The sequence below is a fragment of the Notothenia rossii genome (assembly GCF_949606895.1).
Source record: "Notothenia rossii genome assembly, chromosome: 2".
NCBI classification, from domain to species: domain Eukaryota; kingdom Metazoa; phylum Chordata; class Actinopteri; order Perciformes; family Nototheniidae; genus Notothenia; species Notothenia rossii.
Window position 1 is genome coordinate 13408914 of NC_136904.1, and position 14485 is coordinate 13423398.

At 41.3% G+C, this 14485-nt stretch overlaps 1 protein-coding gene across 2 annotated transcripts in view; it reads left to right on the forward strand.

Annotated features, from left to right (window-relative positions):
• Positions 1–14485, forward strand: part of kif26ba (kinesin family member 26Ba) — an 86535-nt gene that overhangs the window by 17467 nt on the left and 54583 nt on the right. For both annotated transcript variants that reach the window (XM_079664887.1, XM_079664888.1), the window contains exon 3: positions 9243–9926. In XM_079664887.1, coding sequence (XP_079521013.1) covers positions 9243–9926 — 684 coding nt within the window. The remainder of the gene's footprint in view (positions 1–9242; positions 9927–14485) is intronic.

Sequence of the window (14485 nt, forward strand, 5' to 3'; positions counted from 1 at the left end):
CACGCTTTTACACTCGGCTGCTTATATTACTGCAATTTAACAAGCAAGTCCAAACCTACGGTGGCCTACAGCCAGTGTTTGAATTTGTCTTTTGTGGGATACTTTGTTTAGAAACACGGCGGTCTCTGTGAAGAGGAGCTAATCTTGCTAATCTAATACTTTCTTTTTCAGGTGATTACTCAAATGAATATATAAATATAAACTCAACTGTGTTTGTTTGAGTTTCTTCTTACTTACTAGAATTAGATTTGCTTCCATTCTTTTACTTGCCTTTTTTTACACAACCCATTTTCGCTCCTTCCTGACTTTTATTTGTATCCCTCTCCTTCCCTTTCAACATGGTCACATCTTTATCATTCAGGCTAAATATGGTGGTAATGCGAGTTTTAGCGTTAATAATATAACAGTTTTAATAACCACATTTTTTATTATTAAAAACTAGCATTCATCATTGTTTCCTGTAAACATCTTAAAAAAAGAAAGAAAAGGTATTCGTACAGTACCTTCATCTTTTTTTACTGATCTTCAGTTTAATAGTGAAAATACTGATTAAAAAACGATGCGGTGAATGATGTGTCCCCGGTTGATGACATTTGGACGAAAGAGCTGCAGTAAATCAGATGTGGAAAAGGGCTGGAAGATTTTAGAGCTCCATTACTTATAATGTCTTCTTCATTTTCAAACAAGGTGATCAATTTTGTTATCCTGCCACTCCAGCTGTTCACATATCAAAGGCTCCAAAATGTTGTTGTCTAATGAAAGCCTGTGTGCGTAGCTTTTGACTTGAATTTTGTTTCCAGATGTATTGTTTCGAGCTCACAGAATCACATTTGGTCTGAAGTGTGAGATAGAAACAGCAAAAGAGAGAGAGACAGTGACAGACAGAGTGTGTTTTAGTAGAGATAGTGAGAGAGACCTGTGCTTGACCTCTGTCAGGGTAACATTTGTCTATCTGTGTGCACATCCATATGTTTGGTGTGTGTGTGTGATGTCATTTATAACCTCTGCGTTATTGACCTTGCACCTGCACAGACATCAGGCTCAATCATTCACATGCACACACCCACAGCACACACGTAAACTATCATTCTCTATCATGACACCATTGGCGTGATCATGAGCCGCCAGTCCAGTTGAAATGTATAGTTTTTTCTTCACAGTGTCCTCAGGATGGTATCCATTTTTCATTAATCGTCCCAGACCTGCCGAGAAATATGTGTGTGTGTGTGTGTGTGTGTGTGTGTGTGTGTGTGTGTGTGTGTGTGTGTGTGTGTGTGTGTGTGTGTGTGTGTGTGTACACAGGGTGTATACAGGAGCAAGTATTGGTGAAATGGATGAAGAGAGAGATGAGAGGAGGTAAATAAGTAAGGGGGAGGAGAAAGGTTTACCTTCCATGGTCACTCATCTGGAACTGATTACCCACATGCAAAGACACACACACACACACACACACACACACACACACACACACACACACACACACACACACACACACACACACACACACACACACACACACACACACACACACACACACACACACACACACACACACACACACACACACACACCTGGCAATAAACCAGTGTCATTCTGGCTATAACCGATTCAAAGCATGTTCCTCCTCTGCTTTGTGTTTAACAATTAAACCATTTTCTCTCACGTCTTTTCCTATCTTCTCTGCCATCTTCCTTTTTCTCCTCATTAGTGTCATGCATCACTGAAAACAGGGGATAACAAAGGTTTGAGAAACAGAGATATTATAATGGGGGTGGGTTGCAACCAGAGAGTTCAGGGTCAACATGTTGGCTTATATCCTGTGAGTGGTGCACAGAGTGTGTTGGTCTAGCTTTAATGTGTGTATGAAAGGGATGTCTCGCTGTTTGACAGCCCATTTTCCTGAACCCTTTACCTCCAATGCGCTCATACAGGCTTGCTCACACACGAAAAACAACGGTAATGGACAAACACGGCTGAGCTGTCGCTTTTTATCAAATCTAAATGATTTTAAAAAGACTAAGAGTCGCCGAGGTCATTGTTCAGTTAGCTTGGACTTCGTCTCTCTCTCAGCCACTCACTCCATCCTCGCACAGTAGAGCAGAGGCTGAGTTTGTCTGCCCTTGTAGGAGGAAATGAATCATACTGACACACACACACACACACACACACACACACACACACACACACACACACACACACACACACACACACACACACACACACGGACACACACGGACTATCTGGGGAGCTGAGACTGATTGAGTCACTCACAGAATACTGATGAACCCAGAGGTAAAGAGATTCCTGGAAGAGACACTGGGATTTCTACATGCAACTGTGTGTGTGTGTGTGTGTGTGTGTGTGTGTGTGTGTGTGTGTGTGTGTGTGTGTGTTTGTGTGTGTGTGTGTGTGTGTGTGTGTGCGTGTGTGTGCGTGTGTGTTCTACTAAAGGATGAGCTGGAAAAAACAAAAAGGAAGCATTATAGGGAAGATAAATATATAAATAGGGTCAATGAGAGGGCAGAAAGCGAAATAGTGAGTGTACTGTTAAAGATGTTACAGTAAACGTGTGTGTGTGTGTGTGTGTGTGTGTGTGTGTGTGTGTGTGTGTGTGTGTGTGTGCGTGCGTGCGTGCGTGCGTGCGTGCGTGCGTGCGTGCGTGTGTGCGTGTGTGTGTGTGTGTGTGTGTGTGTTTATTTAAGGCCAGTTTCCAGTATCAGCAAACTCTATTTCCTACACCCCCTCTTTCTCTTCCACAAAGCACAGCTCTCCTTTCCCCCTTTTTTTTAATCAGGCTCCCCAAATCTGGTTAATTTGGAACAACAAGGCCCTCATCTGAAGAACCGTACACCGTGTCCACTCTATTGCTCCTGTCTGCCATGCATGTGTTTGAGTGGGTGTGACAGAGAGAAACAGAGAGGTCAAAAGAAGCCAAATGAGATTAATGTTCCTTTTTTTGTTGGCAGGGATCTAACATTACATATCATTTCCAAGTAGGAAAATCAGGACTATTTGGCATTGATTGGAAGATGGTCTCATCATGTATTCAAAGTGGTTTAATTTATCTATCTGAAACACATTTTTTAACAACTAACATGAACAGTCAGTAAAATCAGACTTTTAGTGATTGAAAGCTGTACACGATATCTGTAGAAAGAAGACTGAAAGTAATAAATGTTTTTCATATTAGCTTTTACACAACTGTTATCCATCTATATAACATTTTCAACCGTTTCTAAATAATAATGCAATTTTAACCATATGTGTTCCATTTTTCATAATGCGGCTAAACCCACACTGCTTCACTGCTTTTTTTTTTTTAAAACACACACACACACACACACACACACACACACACACACACACACACACACACACACACACACACACACACACACACACACACACACACACACACACACACACACACACACTTGTAGGGTTTAAGAGTATGCATGTGCATTGTCATGCACTTGTTGCAGTGCTCTTCTCCCGCTCTTCCATTTTAATGTTTGATGGTGCATTATCCCTCCTATTACCATGTCTAAGTGGCCAGAAGTAGTTGACATTACATTATATATTTTCAGTGCAGCTACAATAAAGATACCTTGCAGGGTAATTCAGCCACCATTTATAGATGCTTTTCGTATCAGTCGGAGGGAAGATAAAAACATAGTCTTTGTAAAGAAACATTTCAGTCACGCAGGGAGAACTCCTTAAGTCATTTGAAACTGTTTTGTCGTCATTATCAGTGATGCTATCATTATTACTCTCTTCCTTAACCCGATTCAATAAAATTAGCCGACATTTCCTGTGAAAGACACATCTTTGCACCAAATGGGAAATGTGTCATAACCCCGTGGCTAAGCACAATTGTTGAACACACAGTGAAAAATGTAACAATAAATTCATAAATAGTCAACTGCATTTTAAATCCACTTCAACCTTAGCTCTTCTCCTCCCCACTCTGCTTCCTCTCATGCAGGTAGCTCTGCAGTGCGTGTGCTTATGTGTGTGAGATAGAGGGGGCGAGAAACACTCATAACTTATTTTGTTGTCTTAAGTGTGTGTGTGTTTGTGTGTGTATATGTGTGTGTGTGTGTGTGTGTGTGTGTGTGTGTGTGTGTGTGTGTGTGTGTGTGTGAGAGAGATAGAGAGGGAGAGAAACAATTATCTGATGCTGTCTTAAGTGTGTGCGTGCAATGTCTCATGTCTGCCAGGAGTTTGTTATGCCTGCCTGCATGTGTGTACAGTATGTATATGTTCAGAAAAATCATGTTATTCCTTATGCCACTTAGATTGGTTGAGAAACAAGGTAGCCTTTATCCATAAACACACACACACACACACACACACACACACACACACACACACACACACACACACACACACACACACACACACACACACACACACACACACACACACACACACACACACACACACACACACACACACACACACACACACACACCACTCAGACACTTGCCAAAGTTATGAGCTCCTGCCGTGTGTGTGTGTGTGTGTGTGTGTGTGTGTGTGTGTGTGTGTGTGTGTGTGTGTGTATATCTTGTGGTCTTGCAGTTTGTTGACATAGCCTAGAATGCAGTGCTCTCATTGAGAGGCTGCATTTTACTATTAGAAGAGATATTGCTTTGTGTGTGGAGTGGACACACCCTTCCACACACAGACTGTATATTGATTGAGAAAAAGTAACAGGCCTGTCATTGATAGAGGTTTACTTCTGTGTGGCAGAGAGTATGCTACATTCACTCTCTTGCTCTAGGCTCTTATTACATTACAGGCATGGGCCACCAAGGAGGCTGACCACACATACAGAGTTCTTTATCTACAGTGGGATGGACTATTGATAGAGAACATTTGAAATGTAATTGGGTTTTCTATATAAGATTGTTTTGTCAGTGCGAAAGAGGATAACAGCCAGTTGACTATACTGTATAAATCCATGTAAAAAGAGGCTATTTTAGCAAGAAAGCTATATCTGCTGTGCTTCTTCCTACCTGTCAGTCACTCATTATTTATGCACATATCCCTTTTTTTCTGGCTTTCCTGTTAGTCTTCTGGTTTCTTTGTCTTACTGTATGATTGTCTGAATCTGCTGTGAGATAACCTCTGTCCATCACATGCCTATTGATTAGACGCATCTATACACATGCTTGATCTCCGTAACTCATGTATTGATTAAGCTTCACTAAGCAAAGAGTGCCTTCCCATCAATTTGATTAATACTACACACACAACGCCTATTACCTGGCATGATGCACTCAACCCATTCTCGGTTGATTCACTGGATATTCAGACAGAGGCTCAGATGTGTTTGCTGCGCATAAATGAACCTGTGTAAATTAGTGATTAGATTGTAATGCCCCTATTATTATGAACTCTAGTACTTTAATACTACTAGTTGTTAGGAACCTTGACAGACACTTGGATTCAAACGCACGACTCAAAAGAAAGTTTGTTCAAAAAAGTATTTACTTTGGAAAAGTATAAAGTTCAAACAAAAATCACTCCTGAGTGGAAAAACGTAGCAAAGCAAATTACAAACTAAATAAACTTGACTATGGTCACAAAGTACAATAATCTCTTGGCGAGACAAGCTGGCTCTCTAAATGGCACAAGGCACAAGATGAACTGGCACAGGATAAAGGGAGACAGGACTATTTATACATGAGGTAAGGGGGAACAGGTGGAAACAATCAGGGGCGGGGCAGACGCTGACGATGGCGGGAAAACACACAAAGGGAGGAAGTAAGGGGACCTGAAATGAGAGACAAGAGGTAAGTACAAAAATAAAACAGGAAGTGCAATGACAGGACTCGACAGGTGAACAAAAAGACTTGACTAAACATAAATCTAACCTGGGCTATGAACTAAACGTGAAACAATAACATGAACCTGATTAACATGAAATGAATAATTTAGCAGACATGACGGGATGTTACACTAGTACTTTAATGAATGTTTGGAAATATGCTTATCTTTTTCATTTTGGCCAATTGACCATGCTAATATACTGATATATGCACTTTTTTTCCAAACTAATTGTTGAAAACAAGTCTACTACCTACTGTTACTATGTAAATCCACTGGCAGATACAATGTTTCTCAAAATGAACACATTCAATGCGGGACACGCAAACAATGTATTATTGTGTACCATATGGGACAGTCATATCAAAGGAAATGTTTAATTCTCTGCTTTATCTGCTGATACTGATGATGTGCTGATATCATCGTGCATCCCTAACTATTATGTTTTTTGGTTTTTGTTAAATCAGTCGGAGGAAAATGCAGTCGCAAATGTGGAGTACTTTCAAGGCTATCATTCTTTGAGAAGATGGGAAATGTATCAGCTCTGTTTTTGAGATGCATAAGCACTTGCTAATATCAGTAATTGATATGCTCACTTTCTAATCAAAGTTAAAAAAGCCTGAGATTATGTTTACATGTACACTGAGTTTGCTGAAACAGAAAAAGATGAGGTGCTACACAGATACCTGGCCTTTGAGTCACAGAAGAGATGTGCCTGTTGAAAGCAGAAAGATAATTACAGTTATCAAGTGAGTTGGCACAAGCTACCACATATGTTTTGTTGAAGTACCAAGCTGCAGACACACACATGTACACTGACAATTACCTCACAACGTCACACTCATTTTGGACACAAGGCCCCAAGTAAAGCCAGATTTTTATAAGGAAAACCATTTTATATGTAATGACCTTATTGTTAGATTATGTGCTTTATATGTTGTGGAAAAAAACTGAAGAAATATATTCAAGAAGGTTAAATGAGCTTTAGACACAGATGTGTATCGGGGCGTGTGCGTGTGTTTTGCTTGTTAACTCTGATATTTAGAGCAAAAGTCGAAGCAGGAGATTTCGAGCAGCTTTGCTCTGTGCGAGTGGCTCCAATTAGTCTGGAAAAATATCCACAACTAAACACAACACGTACCTGTACATGCACATGCATTCATGCACAGATAACTGCCCAAACAAATTGGACAAATATCCGGATTTTTGCAGACAAGAAAGAACACTAGGGTGAGCAACTCTGGTACACACATTTACAAACAACTTGACCAGCCAAACAAATGCAGAGAGACAGAGGGCAACACACATAAGACAAACAGAAGGAGAAAAAATAAGTGCATTATGGCATTTTTTTGTTATTTTTCTGTAAAGCTATTATTTCCAAACTGAAAAAGAAAAATGGTTATACTGTAGCTTTATATGGTTGTCTGTAGTCTATCCTAGTAGGGACCCACACCTGTGAAGTACATTACATTGCCTTTAGCTGACGCTTTTATCCAAAGCGACTTACAGTAAGTGAACTCGACCAAAACAGAATCATATAAGTACATCAGGTTTCATAGAGCCAAAACATTTCAAGTGCTACTCAACTGGCTTTAGATAAGCCAGTCCTTTATTAGTATATAAGTGCTTTGATAATAATTCTATCGCTCGAAGTGGAGTCGAAAGAGATGAGTTTTCAGTCTGCGCCGGAAGATGTGTAAGCTTTCTGCTGTCCTGATTTCAATGGGGAGCTCATTCCACCATTTTGGAGCCAGGATAGCAAACCCATGTTTTTGCTGATGGGAACTTGGGTCCCCCTCGCCGTGCGGGTGCAGCGAGCCGTTTGGCTGATGCAGAGCGGAGTGTGAATGTGATGAAAGGAGAACCGTTGTAGTTTTGGGAGTGTTTAAAAGCTATTTGATGTGTTGCACAGGTAAAAGTGCCTTGGTAGAGTTCGCCAAAATGTTTTGTCAACAAATAAATGCAGCAGAAATAGAAAGGCTGGCACTTTTCACAAACTGTGACCAATCTTCTAATACTCTAAACCACTTACACATGATCCTTCACTTTGGGCAGCCTCTAAAGTCCATTACTTCAGCCAGTTGACCTGTACACAAAAGAGGTCTATTTTTGTGGCGGCGAAATGACCAGCAGTGCCCCGACTGTTTGGTATCTACCAGAGCATGAAATTCTTCTGAAACTGTTATCAGAGAACAAGGTCCTAAACCTAAAGCTGCAAAAGTGCAGCTTGTTGACAGTGAGCTGAATCAGGACCAGGTCATTTGAGGGTGAACCCCATGAACTAGTTTTTAATGGCAACATGCAGGTTATGAACAAATCGTTAGGATTTGTTTGTGCAAATATCTCAACAACATCTCTAAATTAAAGAGATATACTTCAGAAAAAATGACTTTTGATCCTGTTTCTTCGAACAGGACACATGTTGTTCATCTTCATTTTCACGCAGGCTTATGATTAAAACTTAAACGTTTCTAAGGAACCAAAACCAGTAATCACCAATCTGTTAATAAGTCATGTTTAACTGGGATGAAAGTGTTACCTAAAAAAAAAGAATTCTTGATAATTTGAAACTTGAACAAGGAATGTTAGAGGTCACATTTACCTTTGAATAGTTTGTCACTGTAATTACCTCAATACATAAATGCTGTAACTTCTCAGCTCTAGAAATTGAGAATCAAAAGATTTACCTGAGCTTTAAATAAAGCTATCTTTCATATTTACAGTATTTATCGCACCAATATGCTTTACACATGATTCAAAGGTGCAAGGACACATGATGTACTCAACCAACACAATGTCAAAATTCAAGCTGAGAAAGAAAGGAGAGAAAAAGATAGAGTGAGTAGGTCAGTGGTTTTCATTTCTGTGTTAAAGGTCTCTTCTTGCTGCCAGCTGCTGTGACACTTGCACCCTTTACACCCCAAGGACCTACTGTGTGTGTGTGTGTGTGTGTGTGTGTGTGTGTGTGCACGCGTGTGTGTGTGCGCGCGCGTGTGTGTGTGTGTGTGTGTGTGTGTGTGTGTGTGTGTGTGTGTGTGTGTGTGTGTGTGTGTGTGTGTTTGTGCATTTGTGTGTGTGTTCTTGCAATTGAACGTCCTTCTCATCTCCCCCAGGCTACAAGGCAATGTTTCTTGGATTTTCTATAAATAATCACAGTTATGATTTATTCGACATGCCTATCATTTCTTCTCCTCTCCTCTCCTAGTGTCTTCTTTCTTCTCCTCTCCTCTTCTCTTCTGACCTCTTCTCTTCTGACCTCTTCTCTTCTCTCCTTTCCTCTCCCACCTCTCTCTCTCCTCTCCTTTCCACAAGTCAGTTACATTCTTCGAAGAACAAAACAACAACTTGAATATGCTTGAATCTTTTCTTCTAACACTTGGCTTCCTGTTTCTCTCTCCCTCCAGGATCCCTCTGTCTCTCTCCTCCTTCACGATAAGCTTCAGGTGCCCAACAGTTCTCGGCGGGCGTGGAACGAGCGTGACAGTCGCTGTGATGTCTGCGCCACTCACCTCACTCAGCTCAAACAGGAAGCTGTGCGCATGGTCCTCACTCTCGACCAGTGGGATTTGTCCCCCCCCTCTTCCCCTTCGGCCCTCATCGGACGCTATGGACCACCGGGTCCTATGGGAGCATCCGGGGGTCCTGGGTCACGGGACTGGATTCCTCCTTTTCTCCCTTCTTCCTCCTCCTCCTCCTCCTCAGCCGCTGCTGCCATCTCACACCCGTCCTCCCAGTCGCCTTCCCCAAGCCCCAGCCAGACCCCAACGCCAAGCCCCAGCCACGGACTATCCAACCCCAGCCATGGGAGCCCCTCTGTGGGGCAAACATCCGGCTGTGCTCCCACAAACCAACAACCTCAAGGCCAAGGGCACAGACTGGGGTCTAAACCCAGCTCCCTGGGGCTTGGTGGTGGGGGGGACAGAAGGGTTGGGTCCCCCAGTTTGGGAAAGTCTGTGGCCCAACAGCAACCAGTGACTGGAGTAAACAGCCCAGGCCATAATAGCGGAGCAGTCCTGAGCACAGCAGCTCTGCAGGCCCATCAGCACCTGACCCGCACCAATGGAGGAGTTACACTCTATCCCTACCAGGTAAGGTTCTCTCAGAAGTGTCTGTGAGGAGTGCAAATATTACCATAGACATTGAATACATTAACTCTGGTTTTGCTGAATATAATAATTGGTAACAGGCTACCAACATGCAAATGAAAACATCTCCTGATATGAATATGTCAGTGAGGACAGGAACTGCAGCGTTTACATTTTCCAACTCGTAGGTGTAGCTGCCTTTTGTGGCGTGAGCTTTTTATTCATCAACCACTGACCATGACTTGTGAGATTATGTTTTCAACACAAGCAAATACAGCCCCCCCACTCTATTATCCTGCAGAGTAGCAAGGCAAACTTCCATATTGTGCATCTTAAAGCAACCAAAAACATGTTTTATTTGTATCTTGCAGGAGTCCATTTATAGGCCTTGGGGGGTTTGTTCCTATCAAATGAGATCTTTACGAGGACACAATAATCATCTCAGAATGTAATAAGCATCTCTTAGTGGGAAGCAAAATATAATCTTCAACAGATTAGAGGCAAGAGGTAAAGTTTGAAGTTAATACGACGCAAACATGCAAAATGGAGTGGAATTGAATTTGGAGATAAAAGAAGAGGTTTTAGGAGGAGACAGGAAGAGAGGGTTCACAGGAGAGGAAGATGATAGGAGGAAGAAAAGAAAACGCCTCAGGAGACGTGTGGTCGAGAGGTACGGGGGGGAGCTGAGACAGGGGAGATCCAGAGGTGTGTGTGTGTGTGTGTGTGTGTGTGTGTGTGTGTGTGTGTGTGTGTGTGTGTGTGTGTGTGTGTGTGTGTGTGTGTGTGTGAACGTGTTCTACAGATGTAATAATTCATACAGTGATAATTAGAACTCAGGGGACTCTATGTCACACACCCCCGGTACCCCTTCTCTCTCTCTCTCTCTCTCTCTCTCTCTCTCTCTCTCTTTCTCACACACACACACACACACACACACACACACACACACACACACACACACACACACACACACACACACACACACACACACACACACACACACACACACACACACACACACACACACACACACACACACACACACACACACACACACACACACACACACACACACACACACGCACCCACACACACACACACACGCACCCACACACACACGCACGCACACACACGCACACACACACACACACACACACACACACACACACACACACACACACACACACACACACACACACACACACACACGCACCCACACACACACACACACACACAAACTCTACTTATTCCTTATCCCTCTTTCTCCCTTCCTCCCCTAATATTTCTCCCATCGTTCTCACACTTTGGCTGTTTGATATTCACCTCCGCTTCTCTTCATCTTGCTGTTTCCCCATCTCTCTCTTTATATTTGTATTCAGCCCATGACTAGGATCAGATGCAGAGATATGGAGTTAGAGGTGGAAATTACTTTGTACAATCTCTGGAATGGTTTTGTTATCTTGTCATACTGGTCAGAAATTAGGCAGAAGATCTTTCATGCATTCTGGCCTGTCTGAAAATAAAGTGAAGGCTCTCAAATCAATTGGATGATTAGGAATGATTATTTCTCCTTCTATTATTGTATTCTAAAACTAATAATGTCTAACTGTTTTTGGTTTGCAACATACATGAGCGTGTTGATTTCGTTTTTATTTCCCTTAAAACAAGATTATATTTGTCATGTTTCCTTTGATATTGACTTTTATAATATCACATTGTTTAGATGAAAAAATTAAGTAAGCTTCCTTTTTACCCTCAACTACCGTAATATAATTATGTGTGATGTTTGTCAGCATTTGTGTGCAAGTGTGTATGTGTGCAAAAAGGCTCTATTTTGTGTATTCAATAATGAATGTGAACGCTGTGTTCTGTGTTTGAGTTTGTATATGGGATAGGAGGTGTTCAAATGTTAGAGAGTCTGAGTGTTTGTACTGTGACTTTGACAGTAATGGTGTTTCAGCAGGAAAGGAGAAACAGAGCAGGATAATAAATCACCCTCATTTAGACTCACCCCTGAGAGGGGCAGAGAAGGAAGAGAAGCTGAGCAGAGAGACGATAAAAGAAATGGGAATGAAAGTAGGATTGAGAAAATGAAAAGAAATTGAAAGATAGAGAGATGGGGGCAGAGAGCAGGAAGAGACGGTTAGAGAGATGGGTTAAGAATAACAGACATGTTGTTATAGACTTCAGTGTATAGACAGATTGCATATCAACCTCAACACTGTGTGTCATTATTTGCCACAGAATTGGATTGTGTTGCTGTACTGCTGCTTCACTGCAGTACAGCAACACACATTACAGATGGCTGCTCCTTGTAACATTGGGGCTTTCAGAAAGTCTTCTAATGGCAGATGAGAATATCCTCCAACATATTCACGCTCTTCAGTGAAGTTAAAGAGAAATCAAACACATGTGAATGACAGCGGGGGAAATGAAAAGGGTCTGACTTTAAAACTATGCAGCCAGGATCAGTGTATTTTTGGTGAAATGTGGTCTTTAGAAAAACTTCAAAGGAGCATATTTTTATCTGAGTGGATTCACTGCATAACGCAAAAGTCCGGGGGGGAAATACCATCCTTTGGCTGTTTGTAGCTTGCTCTCCTTCTCCTACACTGTCCTTTGTAGCAGACAGGTGAAAATGCCCCCAACCTTTTTTTAAACAACAACTATTAACAGCAAAATGAGTAAAGTCTGATTTGAATTAATAGCTTTCAATGATAAATGACCAATAAAGTCATTATAACACAACGACAGACAGGGAGTAGCGCTGAGAGAAAGGAGGACTCAGAGGTAGACACTGAAAGAAGCAGCCTGTCTGCCGTGTAGCAGACATTAAAATCTTGCTGGGTCAGCAATCTGAGGCGTGACAACCTCCACATTTTATATTTATTAGTACTTTTCTTTAAGGTCAAGAAGTGTATTGGACAAATGGAAAATGCTGAATCAGTCGGAACAAGGATGACTGATTATAACGGACTACGTGTGAATCTGCCAGGAAGTTCACTGGGAACAGTGAGCCGATAAAAAGGCTATGGACATTTTGAAATGGATTTTAAAGGATTGTAAAGTTAATATCTTGATTGAAACAGATCTAAAAGAAAATCAAGGCTTTCCCAATTCGACACCTACTTTAACTGGCTGTCACAGACATATCAAGGTTCAAGGGTTCATTGTATACTTGTATTCCTTATGTTCTCCTTATACAATACTCATTACACAAATACAAGTATGTGCTTTTCTAAAGTGTATTACATAATAACAAATATATATAAAAAACATGTAAAAGCACTAAACACAATGGACCACAGATTTTAATGCAACAGAAGTGTATACGGAAATGTGTAAACCGAAAGTCTGATTGGCTTTTTTGAATAATTTCCCATTTTAACTTATTTAAGTTACAGCTGGTTCACCAATGTTTATTACTTCAGTTCAGTTACTGACCAAGATGCTGGTAAACGTAATCCAAAGGTTCCGGCTTCCAAACTACTAGGTGATATCAGACAGCGGGGTGCTCAGTAATTTAAGGGCCTTTAATTTGCTCCAAGAAACACCATCATCTTTTCTTTTGTAAAACACTTAACTCTGTCACAGTTGCCATTAGTTTATCTTTGAGCAGTATTGTGTGTGTGTCACGCTCTCTTTCTTTCCCCTTTTCTTCCTGGCATGAGAAAACAAAACAAACATTGTCTCTTTGCCCTTGCTCTGTCCTTCATGCAGCTAATTGAAAACAGGTTTATACAGTATCAAGTGTGCCTGTGAGTGTGTGTGCGTTGCCTGAGTGTGCAACATGTAAACACAGACACACACACACACATACATACATACATACATACAAACGTTTAGAACCAGTTGTGATTAAAAGGTTAGAGAAGGTTGTGACTGGAAGGACTTAGCCAACTTGACTAGCAAGCCAAACTCAGAAAAAACCCATTTGTTTCCATTAATTACACCAGCCGAGGTCACCTTGAGTTCCTCTATAAAGAGCAGTGCACATGCTCAGTTGGCAACAGAGAGCAGCATATCTTTGTTAAATAAAAGTATGCTGATGAATGCATACAGGCTTAGCTAACAGCCTTAGGAAATGTAATGTGTATTCTGTATTATTCTTTTTATCATGAGTGTCAGAAAGCATGTCTTATTATCTCTACCATTACATCAATCCTACTGCAAAGTGAAAGTACATAAAACCACATTTCTTCCTGTCATTACATTCTCCTTTATTTTCTGATTTGATTATACAACATACTGTACATATGTGTATAAATAGAGTTGCACATAATTCAATCACATCTTCCTTTGATTCATCTCTTTCAATCTATCATTTGCTTTCACTCTTTCCTGCCGCCACTTTTCACTTTCTCTGTCTTTTTCCCCCTTTCTCTTACCCACATACTCCATGTTTCTGTAATGTTATCTCTAGTGTAGACTAAATAAACACCCGGTTCCATTCTCTAACTTATTTTGTTTGTGTGTTTGTCTCTCTGCCAATGTTCTCCCCCACTTTTATCCTGAAAGGGCAGTCTCTCTCTCTCTCTCCCTCTCCACTCTACTGCAGTAAG